This window comes from Episyrphus balteatus, chromosome 3, assembly GCF_945859705.1.
Source record: "Episyrphus balteatus chromosome 3, idEpiBalt1.1, whole genome shotgun sequence".
In the NCBI taxonomy this organism is placed as follows: Eukaryota; Metazoa; Arthropoda; class Insecta; order Diptera; family Syrphidae; genus Episyrphus; species Episyrphus balteatus.
In genome coordinates, this window is record NC_079136.1 from 22,274,837 (window position 1) to 22,293,051 (window position 18,215).

General features: G+C 33.9%; 1 protein-coding gene and 1 long non-coding RNA gene across 2 annotated transcripts; both read right to left on the reverse strand.

Annotated features, from left to right (window-relative positions):
* Nucleotides 1–250: 250 nt before the first annotated feature.
* Nucleotides 251–1,017, reverse strand: LOC129913769 (uncharacterized). The gene is made up of 3 exons (XR_008772089.1): nt 571–1,017; nt 443–512; nt 251–384 (listed from the first exon to the last, which is right to left on the reverse strand). It is a non-coding gene; the product is annotated as an uncharacterized LOC129913769 (long non-coding RNA).
* Nucleotides 1,018–4,846: 3,829 nt separating this feature from the next.
* Nucleotides 4,847–17,643, reverse strand: LOC129913692 (uncharacterized). Its single transcript, XM_055992493.1, has 7 exons — nt 17,350–17,643; nt 17,126–17,252; nt 10,597–10,986; nt 9,700–10,427; nt 9,495–9,644; nt 5,450–9,422; nt 4,847–5,389 (listed from the first exon to the last, which is right to left on the reverse strand). The coding sequence occupies exons 1-7, from the start codon at nt 17,522–17,524 to the stop codon at nt 4,909–4,911; spliced, it is 6,024 nt and encodes a 2,007-aa protein (XP_055848468.1). The 5' UTR covers nt 17,525–17,643; the 3' UTR covers nt 4,847–4,908.
* Between the last annotated feature and the right edge of the window lie 572 nt (nt 17,644–18,215).

Genomic DNA, 18,215 nt, shown 5'->3' on the forward strand with positions numbered 1-18,215 from the left:
AATTTTGGGTTCGTGCCCTCGATGCCAAAAGCTTTCGATTTAAGTTTTTATATTTTGATTCGAAGTGAACTTTCGACTTTCGAATTTTCGCACTAATGTTTGAATTTTTTAAATGTGGGGTTCGGTCTCGGCTTTTTCGGAGTTCAAATTAGGTTTTGTTATAGGGTGATTATTCACAATTACTTCTAGTTTTATATTTTTTTTTTTTAAAAGATTAGGAGTTTGCACTATTTATTTTTAAACTTATTTCTAGGTACTCATCACTTCATTTTTTTGTTACAGCTTCTCGTGCACCTGACTCAACGTTTGTTTTGTGCCCTTTATGTTGCTTCTTCATCCGGGCGACGCTGTCGTCGTCGTCGTCCTGCCTCTTCGACCCGAACCCTATATTTTTATCGGTTATAGCTCTATCTTATTTAAATTCTTAATATTTAGGACTCACCACACAATTTTGATTTTTGTTTCTTAACTTTTTACGAAAGTTTCTTCGAATTTTCAGCCGGTACAGAACACTAAAATAAAATAAACTTACAGCACTGAAAACTTGAATTTAAAAATCTTCTATCTTACACTTTACTCTCAACGGCTTGATTTAGACACTCCGACTATCTGTTTGCAACTATGCCTAGTACTTCTGGTTCGCATTCCTACCGCTACCTAAACGTACCAAAACCACCACTATTCCTTTGTTCAGGTAACGTACATGAACTCCGTTGGTATAGAGGCACCTCGATTTAGTAGGAGCCGTCCCTTAACGTAACCCCCCGTTGCGGATAGCATTGCCTACAAATATTGTTTTATTGTGTGTATCCCCCAAAAGTAGCTCATATCCCCACCACTTAAACATGTTCGAATCTGAATGCTTCCATTCGATTCGGAGTCATTCGGACTTTTTGATTCCAACTCCATCTGTCAAAACATCTCTCAGTTAATTTGGAATAAAAAAATTAACTTGAACAGATGCGAAGCGTTGTTTTATTTCTTTTAATCCTACTTTTATTTCTCCTTTATAAATTAATAAATTAGTTTGGAAACAAAACAACATAAGTAACAAAGAACCAAAGTCCTTAAAAAAATCCCACAATAACTCATCAAATCAATTTAACAACCTGCGCTTTACTTTTGTTTTTGTCCGATTCGCGACTACACAAAAAAGAACATGTCGGCTTATCCTTGAACAGGAATTAGCAAGACGCTGCTCAAAGATAAATCCTAAGGAGATATATTATTCCGACGAATACTACGATGACGAGTTTGAGTATCGGCACGTTGTCCTGCCCACATGGAACTTGTAAACTTGTCCCAAAGACACTTCTCATGTCGGAAAATTAATGACGAGCAACTGGTGTGTAACAGTCCTGTGAATTGGTGCATTATATGCTACACAAACCAGGGCTTCCGTAGGCCGATCGAACCAAAATAAAACAATTCCAATGCAACGCCATTGAATCTTCTGAGACAGTAAGTATGTAAGGTCGCCAAAAATCAAGAGTGGCGCTCTCCGAATGCTAAACAATCTTTACCCAACCCACCGGCTATCTCGAGAAAAAGAAGGTAATACGCAGAAGAACAAATCTTGTATCATCTCTCTTGTTTCTAATTTTTGAATAAGTTCAGTCACATTCCCTCTTTTATCATACTATTCAAAGAACTCAAGATGCACAAGGAACGGCGAGCAATTTATCTTCTTGCCTTTTTGGGTGTTATACATCTATTATTATTTTATTGAGTTTCCTTACAAAAAATCAATACCACAAGGGAGTTATGTCGTTTCGAATCTCGGACGTTTGAATTCATTTAGAAATATTTTTAGCGAAATTTTATTTTGATGCAGAGGCTGCCGTAACAAATAATTTCGCAAATTATCTCGTTTCGAATGTCAAATCGAATAAAAAAAAATTAATTTGAAAGATTAAATTGAAGAAATTGAGGCAGTATATGTCCTTTTTTAATTTTAATCGCGTGACACATCGGGTCCTCGGGCATTCATCTCTGGCATTTAGAGCTTTAAATTCAGTAATATCTTGCTTCGAATTTGTTGGAGAAGCACAGGTCACAAATGGGACAAAAGTTCCCAACTAGCACAACAGCTTCTGTAAATTGAAATCTCGCAGGTTCTACCTTTTATACAGCTTGTATTGAGCTTGCTTCAGAATTCGAGTGCTTATAGAAGTTCGGACTTGTTTAACAACTTCTAATAAGTTGTTTAAATACTATTAAAGTAACTTAAGCGAAGAAAGCTTGTTTTTCTTATAAGCCTGTTTAATGAATTTATAGAAGCTTTACAGAAATTACTAAGTTTTGTATTCGATTTTTGGTTTTGATATTAAATAATCTAGCTCGGACACTTTTTGGTTTTGACATTGAATAATTTTGCTCGGACATTTTTTTGCTATTTGAACTGATTAATTTTTTGATTTCATTAATGAATATACTAGGATGGCCGAGTGGGTAAGAGTGGTGGACTACCACCAATCAGATACGAAGTTCGATTCCTGGGTGTGGCAAAAAAATTATATACTTTTAAAATTATTATTAATAGATATACTTAAAACTAATTAAATAATATATATAATATCAGATCAAAAGATAAAATTCATGATTTAAAACGAGTTAAAAAAAAATTCTTTTTTGTTTTTGTAGTTTTTTTTTTAAATTTCGATAAGACATGTATTAAAGAGCTATACAAGCTCTTCCGAAGCTATCTGTCAAATCTCAAAGCTTCGGTAGAGCTTCGGTAAAGCTTCGTTTAAGATCCTTATAGAGGGTCAAACTTGTATAACGTTCTCCTTTTTCCATGCCCAACAACCTTACTAAAGTTTAAAAGAAGCTGAAATGTAGCTTTTTTAATACACAGAGAAAAATAGGCCACATAAAATAGAACAAAAACAATAAGATTTCTCTATGGTTTTCATCCAAGAAGGAAACCTTATTAAAACAATCGGGTTTTCCTTATTGTTTTAAAATCTGCAAAAAAATAAAAAAAAACATGACCAGGCTGGGAATCGAACTGGAGACTTCAAATCATTAGTCGTCCACCTTACCACCTGAACCAACCTGCCATGGAAATATTGATCGCTATTTTTGTTCTAGTGCTAATTTGCAAAAATAATCAACTTTTCAGTCAAATTTTAATAAGATTTTCTTTATAAAAATAATAAGAAATATCCTTAAAAAAACCTTATTAATCGTTTATTTTAATAAGATTTCCTTATGAAATGTATGGACGGTAAAACAATATGGCAATCTGTTAGTTTTTAGCGGGTCATATTTTTCTCTGTGTACCTTAACCGAAACTGAAATGTTAGTTGGGTTGTCTGAATCCTCTTCGCTATTTGAGAAATCATATAATGCTGGTCATTTTCACTTTCGTTATTCGTTTTGCTTTTTGTTCTCTTGATTCTGCTTTGTTTTGTTGGTGTGCAACAAATGTGGCACTTTACCCCAAAATGTCTAAAAACATGAAAAACTCCCTGAACAAAAACTAACGCCAAATATTAGGTCTGTTTGAGTACTGCATAAAACAGAAATATATATTTTCCTAAATATTTTCAAAAACAAATAACCAAAAAACTTGAGCGTTCAAGTGTCAGAGAGATAACTAAGCATTACTGAGAGAACTGCATGCATTGTCAGAATTGCCAATATGAGCTTTGTAGTTAAAAATATTGAAATGTGGCATATTACCCAAACTGGCATATTTCACCGACTTATACCCTAAACCTATAAAACCAACTAACCAGATTCTAAAATTCTATTGATATTGAACTCTCTGAGATCAAAAGACTTGACCAGACAGAAAACAAGTGGTTCAAAAAGCAACTATATCTGTATTATATATTCTATATTTCGCTTGGAATCGTGCTTCAAAGTCGAAAGTGCGTACACTTACCCCGTCCGACTCTATTTGGAAGGAATGAGGGCGATTTAACAAACACAAATCAGACCGTTTACCTTCCGGTTCGGAATTTTTTTTACATAGAAGCTTGTACAATTACCCGTACCCCACCGCTATAGCAATTTCGGAATGTTCCTTCCTTAAAATTTTTACTATTCTCAGAATTCGTTTTCGAACATTAGCCGTGTTTTTGTGGTAACTCAATACTTAGTTCAGTAAAACTTTGCACAGCAAACAACAACAAATGGTTGATAAGAATAAGCAAAAGTATTCGTTTGTTGTGATGAAGGCCTTAAATACATTCTACATTGGCTCAAAAAGTGAAAAAGTGCAAAAGTAAAATTCTTAAACGGATTTTTGTATAGTTTTTTTGGGCTGGAAAATTAAGCTTATTTTTTGGTTTAAAATGTAATTTGTATACCTACTCATTTTTGAAAAACAAATTGCACTAGCGAGAATAGAAATATTTTCACTTTTTTACTTTTTGGACAAAGGGGCCAATGAAGTTTAAGCTTTTTTTTATAGATACATCTTTTTACTTAACTTATACGGCAAGTAGATCATTAAGCCTTAACTACATTGGCTCAAAAAGTGAAAAATTACAAAAGTGAAAATTTTCAAACGCATTTTTGTATAGTTTTGCGGGCTAGAAAAATAAAACAAATGATGCAGAAAGCTTATTTTTTGGTCTAAAAAACAATTTGTACACTCTTTATCACAAAACAATTGTGATAGCCAAAAAAAAAATCTTTTCACTTTTGTACTTTTTCAAAAAGTGGTGTACGTAGTTAAGCCTTTAAGCTTATACCTATATCTATTTATTATTCAGTCTTACTGTACGGTCCTTTTCCCCTAGTGAATGAAAAAATTGTTAAGAAATTTCTTGTTAAATAAAATAAAAACAGGTTTTACAAAAATTTGTTATTTTTATTGCAATGGCGATGAATTTAAATAAATAGTTAAATGAGAATGAATTAATTGGCTAGAAATTTTAAGTACGTTTATGTAAGTCATGTTAAATTCGTTACTGTCGTTAATTCATCAGTCTGTGAATCTGTTGAAAAAGTCTTCGTTAAGTCTGTAGAATTCCCTAATTCGTCAAGACTGTCTGTCTCTAATATTTTTTCTGTCTTAGAGTTCAATAAAAGTGGAAAGTCAGTTTCGTCAGTTGTTGTCATCGACATATCCTGTTCAAAGTCTTTTGTCAAAAGTTCTACTGAAGTCGAAAGTTCGTCAGATATTTCTGTTGCAAATGGTTCTGAAGACTGTTCAGTTGTCAATGTCGTCACTGTCAAATCCGTATTTGTAGGTTCATTAGTTGAAACGTCAATGTCATTAGGTTTTACTGTTTGTATTGAAACACGACTCGTTTTACGTTTCTGAAAAGGCATCGGTACTTCAGCAGCAGCTAACGTATCCGTATTGAAATCTGGTTGAACTGGCAACAATGGTTTCTCATCAGAAGTATCAAAAATCACCCAATTATCAGGTCTAAAAAAAATTTCAAATTAATTATTACTAGTTTCTTAATTTCGATTTGCACAAACTTACCTTTCTGGTTTTGTCAATATTTGAATTGGAGCAAACGCAACTTGTTCATTTATTGCTGGCTTTTTCAGTTTATTCCATTGACCGGTGACAAAAGATGTCTGTGAATCTAAAAATGAAGCCCTTCCTGTCAAAAGTTCGTCATAGTCCTCTGCTAAAATGTCATGTCCAAAACTTTTTTGCTCTACTATCGTCGGATTCGTTCCACTCAATTCATCATCTAAAGTGGATTCAATAATTGTGTCACTTCGTCTGAGCACTGGTAGTACAAAGTTATCATCAAAATCAGTTTCGTTAAGTTTCGTTCTATTTGTCATAGCTTGTTCTGCCAACTTCAGATAGTCAATTTTATCATTTTCAATAGATTGTTGTTTATCATCGACCACATTGTCATTCTTAAAAATGTTTGATCCAAAACTGTCAATATCATCGTCTTGGTAATCATAGTCATCACTGTCAAAGTCTTCAGTGTTGTCTTTAGTCTGGTTCGTTTTCTGATTACTATCGTCAATTTTCAGTTCTGATCGTCCGATATCGTCATAAGCTGGGTCAAACACGTTAGTCGGTAATTTGTTAAAGTATGGTGGTGGTCTTCGAGTGTAACTTGAAAATGGGTCATGTTTGTTGGGCGGGTATTGAAAACTCTCCACAGATGGCATTGGCTTCGGGGGATAAGCATAGCTTGGTGTGCTAGAAAATTGTGGTCGCTGATGTTGCGGTAAAAGTTCATAGTCTGGCTTTATGCCTGTGGGAGTCATCAAATTAAGCTGTGGCCTTGCAGATGGTCTGATATTGAAACTGAATGTGCTATCACCGCCATTGCTACTTGCACTTCCAGCTATAGCTCCGAAATGCCCTGTACTCACGGCATTACTTGAAGCGTGAGCAACGCCACCTATATTTGAAACTGTGCTAAAGCTATTTGCTCCTCCAGGAAGTGGTTGTGGAGGGTAAATATTTGGTGGTGGAAAGCCCTGAGGCGGAACAACTGGTGGTGTGTTGTAATTGGGTGGAACTTGTGAAAATCCATGGGGTGGAAATCCTTGAACTGGAGGATAAGGCTGTGGCGGTGGTTGTTGAGCACTAAGATAGTTTTCAGGCTTTGAATGTTGATATGGTCGCGATGAATGAGAGCTTAAATAGTTTTCAGAATTGTGTCCATTATTGACGACCCTATTTGGATTAGGATTGAATGGACTTTCTGTAGATGTCGTTTGTTTATTGATACTATTGAAACCGTTTGTTGCGAACGAAAGAATGTTCTGGAAAATTCCTGGCCCTCGAGTTGTACGATCGTCATGTTCGTTAATGTAAATTATTGTCGGTGGTTTTGTTCGTGTTCCATAGGGAATTCTAGTTGTCGGTGAAAAAAAGCTATTACTAGGCGTATTCGGATGTTGATCTTTATAGTCGTAGTTCGTATCGTGTCTGTCGGGATCGTAATGTTTATTAGGATTATTGTAGTCTTGGTAGTTTGCATACTTGTGTGGTGGTCTTGTATTTGTTTGACGTATATTGATTTCTATTTCGTACTGGTCAGATTCTGGTCCGTCAAGTATAACTTTTTGTGGCCGGTTGTATATTGGTCTCTCTTGACGTTGCCTAAGTTCCATGTTACGTAAAGTCGCTGATGGTTGTTCTGTATTGATTGATTCTGTAAGGTTGTTTTCGTTCAGTTCTATATCAGCTGTTCGGTAGAATTCTTCAGAATCTGTCAGTTGACTGTCAGTAAATTCTTTAGTTTTGTCAAGTCGAAGAGTTCGTAGTTTATCAACAAAGTCAAGATTTGTATGGAGTTCTACTTTTTTGACTTGAACGTTTTTATGGTCAGTTTTTCGATGTACACGTTTATGTTGATCTAATGAGTCTTGTAGGGCTGAATTAATGATGGCTTGAAAGTCTTTGTATGTTTCATGTGGTTCTCGTAATTTGTCAGTTGAGTCTGTCGGAGGTTCGTTAAAGTGTTTGGTTGGTTTATGTAATGAAATTTCAGAAATCTCTTCTATATCTGTCAAATGTTCCATGTTATCGATAATGTCAGTTATTTCCGAGTTAGTTTGGTTGTGAGTATTTGTGTGATTTCCGTGGTCATTTATATTTATAAAAGAGTCAGTGAGTTTTAATGTTTCGGTTTTTGAAGTTGTCAGTTCTTCACTAGTTAATTCAGTTTCATTGTATTCTTTCGTTGAGTTTTTAAATAATGTTTCAGTTAAAATGGTATTGTTTGAGGTTTTTGTTGATATGTCATTCTCAGTTGTAATGTCAATTTTGTAGTTCCTAGTCAAAGCAGTTTGATCCATAATTTTGTTTGCATTGTCAGTGTTTTGTACAATTATTGAAATCTCAGTTTTCGAATTTGTCAGTTCTTCAACAGTATTCTTAGGTTGTGTCTTTTCTTTCGTTGAGTTTCTTAGTAAGTTTGTAAGTTTTGCCGGAACGATTTTTGTATGTGTATTATTTGATGTTTCTGCTGAATTGTCACTTTCTGTTGAAATGTCAGTTATTTTAGTGTCAGTTGGCTGGTAAAAATTTGTGATGTTATTTGACGAAAGTGTTATGTCAATAGTATTTCTTGGAATGTCAATGTTTTGTGAGTTTCTTGCAGTTTCCAGTTTTGAGTCTATATCAGTATTGTCAATTTTATTGTAATCTTTCGTTAAGTTTCTTATTAGTTCTGTTTGTGCCGTTTGGAAGTCTGAAGTTTCGTCTTTTGATTTTTGTGGTGTAATGTCATTCTGATGTGAGACATTAGAGGATAATTCATCAGTTAAAGGTCCTTTAGATGGTAAGTTTGCTGTCTGCTTAGTGTTCGTCAAACTTGTAGCGTTCGTCAGTCTTGTCACATCTTGCGATCGATCGTTCAGTTTTCTTGACAAGTGCTTTGTCGAAGTGTCATCGTCATCGTTATTGCTCAAAAATCCCATTGCAGCACTAATCTGTGATTTGACAACACCTGCAACTTTTAAAATAGTATTTTGAGCCGTTGAAGCTAGTGAACTCTGAGATTCGTCATGTTTTTTCTTTTTAGGTTTTTGGTCTTTGTTAACACCTGAGGCACTTCTAAGCTCAATTTGAACATTATGAATTACAACTGTCCGTCGAGTCGTACTAATTCGTTTAGATAATGGCGCTAATGTCGGTTTAGGATTACTTTTAATTGACAGTCTATGTTTGTCAAGTTTGTTATTGACACCTCGTATAGGTTTTGTACTAGGTCGTGTCACTAATAGCTTCTGAGCCATGTCAAGTTTGTCATGAATTTTCGTCATATTTGCCACTCGATGGAATCCAATTGAACTATTCGGAATGAAATCAACATTTGCCACCATTGTTACATTTTCAATTCGATTGTTAATGCCTTTTTCTTCTTTGTTTGTCAATGATGTTGATATTGGACTGTCATCATGCAAGGAAGGATTTTGATCCATCTTATCATTGTTCATCATTAAAAATGGATCTTGTTCTAACCAAGGTCTCAGATCAATCGGTTCTAAAGAATCTTTTCCGCATTTTATTCTTTGGTTACCCTTCGCGTCGTTTGGCAGAAATACATATGGCTGTAGGGTCCCGCCATTAATGGCTCGACAAAGCACCGATGAAAGTGAAACATGTCTCAAAGAATTCAACTGTGCTGGGGTAAATGAACTCTCAAAGCCAGAATTCTCATACCAAAAACGATCACCTTTGCGAGCATTGCTGAATTGCTGAGCAATGATACAAGCAAAAGTCGGCCCAACAAGACCTCCAATAACAGGTCGTTCAGCAATTCCTCCAACGAATAGATCAATGTCATGAACATTGCGATAGGCATGACTGATCCTTTTAGCTGATTCTGGTCCAACTATGTTTGACAAGTCATCCCAGGAGTTAATCGCTGATAGACCGCAGGGTTGCCGCCAGGCGGTATATGGAGCTACACCATGATCTCGGCCTCGTTGAATATTAATGGCTGCCAGATCAAGCCCAAATGGAAAACCTTTATGAAAAAATAAAGAAAAAAAGTTAATTTAGCTAAAATGCAAGACTGGTGACATTTTAGAGATTGTACCTGGTGTTTGAAAAAGATGATTTGTCAACTCTGGTGTTATAAATTCATCCCGTTTCAATGCTTTTTGTGCGGCCAGTCCACGAAGCAGTCGATGCAGTGATCCAGCTGTGCCAATATCACCTTGTTGGAACTCTTCGTGCAATGTGACATCTGAAAAACCCATTAAGAAAAGATCGTTCTATGACATAAACTTCTGGCTACTCACTGTTATTGATAAAATTATGATTCCGATCACATCTCATATAAGTATTCTGAACCAACGAATGACCAAACCGAAAAGCTGCTGCAGCAAATGCATTCGAAACCGAAGGATTTATATTTGCATCATAACCCGTATAATAACCTGATTTAACCAATTCTAAATCAAAAAGCTTGCAGACTTCTCGTCCTAAAACAATCGGCAAAAATTCACGGAAAGTTATATGCTGAAAGAGTGCTCCAATAATTCGTCTAGTTTCTTGATAAACCTTCTCATCACTCCAATGTGGATTTAGAATACTCAATTCCATGGCAATTCGATTATGTTCCCCCACCCAAACATGATGAAGCGCCAGTAAACCTGGCTGTTCACCACTTCGACCATCTCCTGATCGAATACATTGATGAGCAATAGCCCCTCGCATGCATACGTCATCGGCAGGATCACCTCTTCCATAGATCAATAAACCATTTCGGAAGATTCTAGCATTGTCAGAGGTCTTGGCGTTACTTGAGTATATTGGTGAGGCATCAATGTACGATGTAACCTGATTGGTTTGTTCTCTCCACGATAAGACGCAATCCCTTCGTTGGGCTGGAGCTGATCGAAGGAACTCTAAACAACGAACTTTTAGTGGTGCCAACCAAGGGTCATCTAATGGAACTTTGATTGGGAAACACAATGGATGGAAATCCTTTGATCCACAACAACTTGGCACAGAACCGTTAATAGATCTTTAAAAAAAAAAGTAAAATAATCTTGTCAATACTTTCCAGGGTAGATTATAAAAGACTAAAATCTGGTAAATTTAATCATAATATATAGTTAAATTTACCAGAAACTAGTTAAATTTAACAGAAACTAGTTAAATTTACCAGATTGTCTCTTTGTCCCTTTACTTACCTTGGCTGAGCTGTCGAAGTCATATCATGATCAAGAAGTTGCCCCCATTGAACAATCATCAGTGTTAAAGGAGCTTCTCCCTCTCTAGCTCCATGCACTAAAAGACTGACGAATCTAGCTGACGAGAGAGATCCTCCTTCAACTGATCCTCGAATGGAATCCACTCCATCACCGTATTCGGGTGGAAGGAATCGATTGAATGGCATTTGAGCTGATCCCCAACGCAGACGTCGACGGTTGTTGCAAGTTCCATCGTGAGTTCTGTACCGCTGTGAAGCCGGCATACATGTTGGTGGATCCCTCGGCGGACATAAGCCTTCAAGTGGCGTTCGTCTAAATGAAACCTTTTGTGATTGGGCTTGTCGTCCTAATACCGCTGACTCCTTGTTACTATTAAAGAAATAAAATATAGAAAAACATAAATAACTTTCAATTTCACTAAATTTGTTGTTGACTTCCTAACTGGGTCAAAAAGTTCTATACACACTTTTAGCATACCTTCACGATCAACAACGGGCAGGCGCATGCAAGAAGACGCTACTTGCATACTAAATGAGCTTCAAGCTATCAAAATTTGAAGTCAAAATAGACGAAAAAAGTTCACTTCACTGAAGGAAAACCATTGCCGACTTCGCGATGAAGAACGGTGCGGATTTAAAAAAATAAGCCAAGTCTAAAGCATTATATGCGTTTGTGCGATCACGACTCTGAATTTCGACTAAAAGTGAATCCAAAGCCATGAGTGCGCTCGTATTTATAAAAGGCTCATCAGGCATTTTTCGTTTGGATTGGAGTAGGTAGGTAGGTATACTGGAACTGGCGGCTCCAAAAGCGACTGAAACCGATGATGGCGCTTAAGAGGGAAAACGAAGGAGAAAGTGGGAAATTTAATTTAACCATTTCGTATAAATGTCTTGAGGTATGAATGAGACTTGCGCGATATAATTATACTGTATTGTGGTTTGGGTTTTGGATTTTTGTTTTTTCGTGAATCTCTCTAACCTGAGAGAGAATAAGTTCAATGTAATGTGGGAAAAGTTTTTGTGTTTTTGTTTTTAGTTTGTTTTATTCTTGTTTTGAATTAGTTTTGTCTCGGTGTAGAGTTGTTGTTATTGAAGTGTCACGATTTTTACAACTTGCATTTTGCGCTACAACTTAATTAGAGCTAGTTTTTGTTGATCTTTTTAGTTCTTTTGCTTGTTTCTTTGATGAAGGGGGGGGGGGAGGTTAATTTCAATGTCACTGTTTTTTTTTTTTTGGAGAGTGAAAGCTTGATCTTGACGAAAGGAAGATGGGAACAAGTGTTTAGATTTTTTTGAACTCTTCTTAGTATTTATGACCTTAGGAGTTATTTTAACTTGATCCTTGACTTTTGATTTGATTTGAAATTTTAATTCTTTCTTAGCTTTCTAAACACCTTTTCGACATTATTTGCCTGTATAACACTTGTATATTGCTTCATCTTATGCGTTATGACAAAATTAATAGACGTGATAATTTACTTTTGAAAATAATAATTTTCATTTAATATTTCTTTCACGATCAATTTATTAAATCAAAATTATGGTCATGAAATTGTGTTGTTGTTTTTTTTGTATTTGAACAAAATATTACAATCAAATGGTATACAAATAATTATGTAAAAGCAGTATGAAAGATCTTTAAGCCAGTAAAGTTTCTTGGTAGTTAAATTTAATATCGGATTCTTTGAGTGAAAGAAATAGTAACAAAATATTGTTTTTTATTTGTTTCAGATATCATTTCAGATATATTTTTTATTTTGTCAAATAGGATATAATTTTTCAATCGTAATTAAGGCCTACGATAACACACTTTAATAAAAATATTTTTATTGAAATTAAAGAATAAAATACTTAATTCTATAGTTATTTTCCAGATTTTACTGATAAATAAAAACCGGAAAAATAATTTTTTTGACAAATTTGGTTTTTTGGTAATTTCCAAAATACTCATTTAATAAAATGCACGAATGGGTCGAACGTACTTGCTATTGCAGTTAATTAATTTGAAAATTATAAGAGCTGCCTCTATATAAGTTTGAAAGAAAATTGGTTATAGAGTCGACATGGAAGGCAAATTTTTGTTGAATGCAAATTTTTTTTGTGTTATTTGACTTTTTTGAGAAAAATTTAAAAATGCAGTTATATTGCAATTGCTTTGAAAAGTTTAATCCAAATTTTGTATGGTAGGTACCTACACTTTTTCAGCGAGATATAAAAAAAATAAAATTTCAGAATTCCATAAAAATCATCTGTACCAAATTGTGAACTTTTTGGAAATTTGGGTTTTGCGCGTCTAATGCAATTTCTTATTACTTTTTTGAAAAACTTGTGAAAATTTTGGAAATGGGAGAATTTAGACCCAAAAAAGGTTGATTTAAAAAATTCATATACTAAGTATTAATTTATTAATGTACATAATTTAGCGAGTAGTTAAATAAATAAGATCGAAAAACTTACAAAAATCTGCCAAAACCATTCAATGGAATTACCCAAAAGTGCTATTTTTACATAAGGAGATGGTACGATAGCTTTTTTTTATTTCACAGAATTTTTAATTCTAAGAGGAACAGTGTTTGTTTTACCCTTGCTTGTTTTATTCCCATTCACCCCTACTAAAAAATGTATATAAAAATACATTTTACTTTTTTTGTGGGCTTTCTTTTTTCAGTACACTCTTATTCGTACTAGTCAATAGTCATATCGCCACGAAATAAGTACAAATTTATTTTACTCAAAAAGATCACAAAAGGAGTCATTAATTAACTTTAAAAATACTTAAAAACAATTTGTCAAATATTCATATTGTTTCAACCTAAACTTTAGCTTGATCAACCGTCGTCTCCCCCCTACTTTTTCATATGCGGCAAAAAAAAAACATTAAAAAGAGATCACGTATACGCCACAGTGCATGTGGACAACGTACAAGTAATGTGAATTACAACTTTGGTCTAGAGTTTTAGATGCTAACACACCTTAAACGAAATTAAATAACGACTTGCACTAAATTAAACAAATCAAATTGTGTTCTCAGTGTTAATAAATAAACAGAACAACAAAACGCTTTTAAATTAGAATCGAAAATTCTGTCTATTTTACAAATAATTTTACAAATAAATAAAAATACTTAAACTTTTAAAAATGATAAAATCTTATAAATTAGTCATATTGTATCGGGTAAAATGCAGTCAAATAAAGCAAAATAGCCTTGCTTTCGTGAGACTTCAAAGTCCAGTCAGTAAAAATCTCACACAGATTAAAAAAAAAAAAATGCTAGGAATTTAATTTAAGGTTTGATCCTTGGTTTGCTACTTGATCGTCAGTTGGAATTTTTAAAACACATCTACTCCTCAATAAATAAGGTTACTGCACTTCTTGGTTGGATTTTTGGATAGTCAAGTAAATTTTGTCTGGTCCTTATATTTTAAAATAATTTTTTTTTACATTTTTTGGAAATATTCTTGAGTACGCTAGACAGGTTTTGTTATCCCATTATGATTTTCAGCTCAGCTGGGAAATTTATTATGACCTTCCCAGCAAGTGAAAAACAGATTTAAACTTATTGACATGCCTTGCCTTGATAACAAAACTCTAACCTTGTTTTACCTTGTTTGACGTATAATTTCTCAACAAAACTTATTGCGACTCTTATACCTTATCTAAAATATCTTACAACTGGTCTATGACACATCATTCTTTCTTTTAACGCTTATAATAGTATATTGAGTGTTTTGTGTTATTTTTCGAAATCGATCTTATTTAAAAAAAAAGGATTTTTCGGCGGCCATCTTGTCAAATTCCTTTCATTTTACACCAATATTAAGTATTTTAATGTGCTTATTTTAAAAACTTCCATTATTTGGCCATCACCGTGTCAATATCAAACAAGAAATATAAAATGATCATTCCGTGATTCAGTACAAAAATACCTATGCCTATTTTTTACATTTTTTGCCAAAAATCCATAGTTGTCTCAACAGTTCGAATGTTGATTTTGGGTATGTTGATAAGAAGTGTCTTACCTATATTTTCTGTCATAAATCATTTTTGTGGGATTAAACACGAAAGAGTTACCTTTAAACCATAATGGTAACGATAAGTAATATACATAAGTGGTAGATTTTTTGAATAGGTTTTGAGGTTTGACTAAGTCTAAAGTAACCTATGTTTAGTATGTACCTAAGTTGTAGTTGCTGGGTAGCAATTTTTCAAGACATTTGTGGTTTTTTATAGAGAAATGTATTGAAAGAGTTGATTAGTGCAAAAACTACAAATCCGGAATAACCTCTAAACGAATTGCAAATAGAAAAAAAAAAAAAATTAATTGAAATTAAAAAAAAAAAAACAGAAAATTCTTCGTCCATTTATTTCCTCTCAAGATGACAATTTTCATTTCAATTCAGGAAATCATATACAACTTTTGTTTGTAATATTTGCAATTAAAACAAAACTCCATCTCTCTTTTAACCACTTTAAACATTTGTGAAAAGCAAAAATGATCCATTATATCGATACCATTTCAAGACATTGCCAGTGTGTGACATGACATTCCTGTTCCTTAGAGACAGTGCAAATAAAGAAGAAATATCTTTAAGAAAAAAAAAAAAAACGTAAAAAACTTGTCTTTGCATTATTTTTCTTAATCCGGTCTCATGGAGAAAGTTCTCCTTATACTAGCCTTTACATATAAAAAAAAATGAAAGAAATGCCTGCATGCAACAACCAACAACATTGCGAACAAATACAGAATTCAATTTGTGTAAATCTATACATTAAATAAATTATTGTTATTTTGTCGCTTGTGATGATGTTTGGTTTGCATCTTTGGATTGCAAATACTATTCCATGGGTATGAATTGTATGGAGCAGACAATCATTTCATTAGTAGGATCAACAAAGATCTGTGCAGATCTTTGTGCAAGTTCATCAACTACCTTTTGAATAGAATGTGAGAATCAGGGACGGATTAAGCTATTTTAAGGCTCTTGTAAAGTTTTATTCCCCGTATAGTACCCAGTGGTGCTGGGTTAGATTCCCAGCCTCTACTCCTTAAGAATAAAAAGAAAAGAAATTTTTCAGGGGTAATGCCTCTAGGGAGGACTTGACAAAACCTCCAAGAGTATCATTGTCATGAAAAATTGGATTGGGGTCAAAACCCCGAAAACCGAAATCCCGTAAACCAAAAATCCTGAAAACCCAAAATCCCGAAAACCCAGAATCCCGAAAACCCAAAATCCCGAAATAAATTTAGGAACCCTTTTTGAATGAGCTTATGTTATGTTTTGTTATTAAATTTTTTTTTGTTAGTTTTATCATGATGATTTTTTTTTGTTAAATTTTTTGCTAATTTTTGTTGTTACCTAAATCATTTTTTTTTTTTGTTATTGTTTAATAAAAGTTTCAAAATTGGAGCATTGAAATATTTTGGCAATTTTTTTCCAATTTTAATAACGGGATTTTGAACTTTCTGGATTTTGGGTTTTCGGGATTCTGGGTTTTCAGGACTTAGGTTTTTCTGGATTTTGGGCTTTCTCGATTTTGGACTTCGGGATTCTGTCCGTCTCCCAAAGTACATTCCTTTTTCCATTCTTGCAAATTAATTGCACGCACACAAATGCAAATGTCCTAATTTTTAGTTTGCACACTTGTAAAATGGCTGTGAACTGTAAGATTGCCTTTAATCAAATAGTTTTGTCAGGTCTCAATCAGGACTCAATCATATGCATTGCTAATCCGTCCCTGATTATAAGTTTTGCCTGGTGTTGTCGAGAGAAGGTGTCATTTCTTCCACTTTTCATCATGCCTGTCGACTTTGTTGTTTCTGTAGAATTGTACAAACATGTTGAATGTGCATTGTGCATGTTGCATTCAAAATAAAAAAGTTCTGAAGTACTGCACATTCACATTGCACACTCTCCATTTACACAGTCATTGCATGCAAATCCCATTTCGGTGATAATGTATCTGGTTTTCAAGAGTATAAAGTGAAAAATTTTCTTTCTTTCTTTCTAACTTTCACGGTCACGGCTTTGTGGTATCATGGAATTGCAATCCATCCCACGATGTCTTAAATTTGGCCTCAATTGCATATTCATACTTAAGCTGACTTTAAGTGTTAAATCAGCGAAAGATGGATGATCCATCTGATCTTGCATGTTGTATAAAGTAAACTACCTCCTAGCAAACTTCGAAATAGTTGAAAAAGAAATAATAGTTAAAAAAAAAATATTTAATGTGGTTTGAGGTTTTCAATGTCACACATATCATAGTGAAAGTTGACTTTGGTCTATGGGTTTTATTTTTCCAGCTTGAATGTCTTCTTGTTTAAAATCAAGTGGGAAAGTTGTATCTCTAAGCAACAAGATTTCTTTTATCCTTTTAAAGCTATATATAATTATCGCATCTTATAAATTATGATGTCTTTTTTGATAGATACAACTTTAAAACATGCAAGCATTTTTGTCAGCTTGATTTTTGACATTTAACATGACAGTTGACATTATACTTACTTTCGTCGAAAAGCCTTTGTTGCTGATAAAGTTGCATAGGCTGCCATTGCACTGCGTTCGTTGCCCTCAACTGGGGCACTGAACTTTGACAATAAAGCTGCTGGATGGTTATCTTCGAGAATTTGACCTGAAAATAAAAATTATAAATTTGTCAACGGTCTTGAGGTTTTAAAGATTTGTTCGTGCAAATTTGAGGAATTTGTAGAAATTAAGAGGAATCTTACCATTTTTAACAATTTGTGGTTCGATATTTTGATACAAATCTGCCATTGCATTGATTCCTTCTTTGGCTGCAACATCTAATGCCATATCTACCAATGATGGTTTCTTTGATTTTTCGTTTTGCCATTTTAATTTTCTAGATTTTCCATATGATAGGTCAAGTTCTTCATAGTCCATTGGAGGCAAAGGTTTTGGTATTTCAACGCTAACATCGAAATTCGAAACGGAAGGATTTGTGTCGAATGTTGATACATGGTTAATTATGTGGAGAAGTAAGAATTTATAGAGCCAATTCATCGAATCTTAAAATAGAACAAAAGTAAAGGAATATAAGCAGGTTTTTCTAGTCATGTGGTACATGATACCTCAAATTATGATAACTACATACATATTTGAGAAGCTTAGAAGAACAATTTTATGTAAAATTAGCTCAGCTACAAGTTTGTTGAACATTTTGGCTTTCTAAAACCTATCGTTTTTAAGATTTAAGTTTTTGTGAACTTTAAACCCATACCAAAAATTTTTCCTTTCTTTGTCATTTTGCTGTCTATTCTTACTGGTTTATAATAAATGCACAACAGTGTACTGGACATGTGTAAGAAAGGCCTGTTTTAAAGCACAAGACAGTTTATAACTCAATTGTTTGTCTTGAAGTTCCAGAATTCTACTAGCTGATGGCTAGAATTCACTGGGAATCCCAGTCAAAGATATTGCATGAGAAAGATATTAAGCATAATTTTTACTGACAGATAATTTCATTTCATATTTTCGTACTAGAAACTGTTGAAAAAGCTATGAAGCAAAAAGTAAACTATTTTGCCGGAGAGGCGACAAGTCAATAAGTTGAGTTGATAGGTGGAAATCGATA

Excerpts from the sequence above, each read along its gene's own strand:
- LOC129913692 (XM_055992493.1), bottom strand. The coding sequence starts at position 17,524 with ATGGACTATGAAGAACTTGACCTATCATATGGAAAATCTAGAAAATTA. Across the intron at positions 10,428-10,596 it reads ACTTCGACAGCTCAGCCAAG|ATCTATTAACGGTTCTGTGC; the intron begins GTAAGTAAAGGG and ends TTTTTTTTAAAG. Across the intron at positions 9,645-9,699 it reads TCATAATTTTATCAATAACA|ATGTCACATTGCACGAAGAG; the intron begins GTGAGTAGCCAG and ends TGGGTTTTTCAG.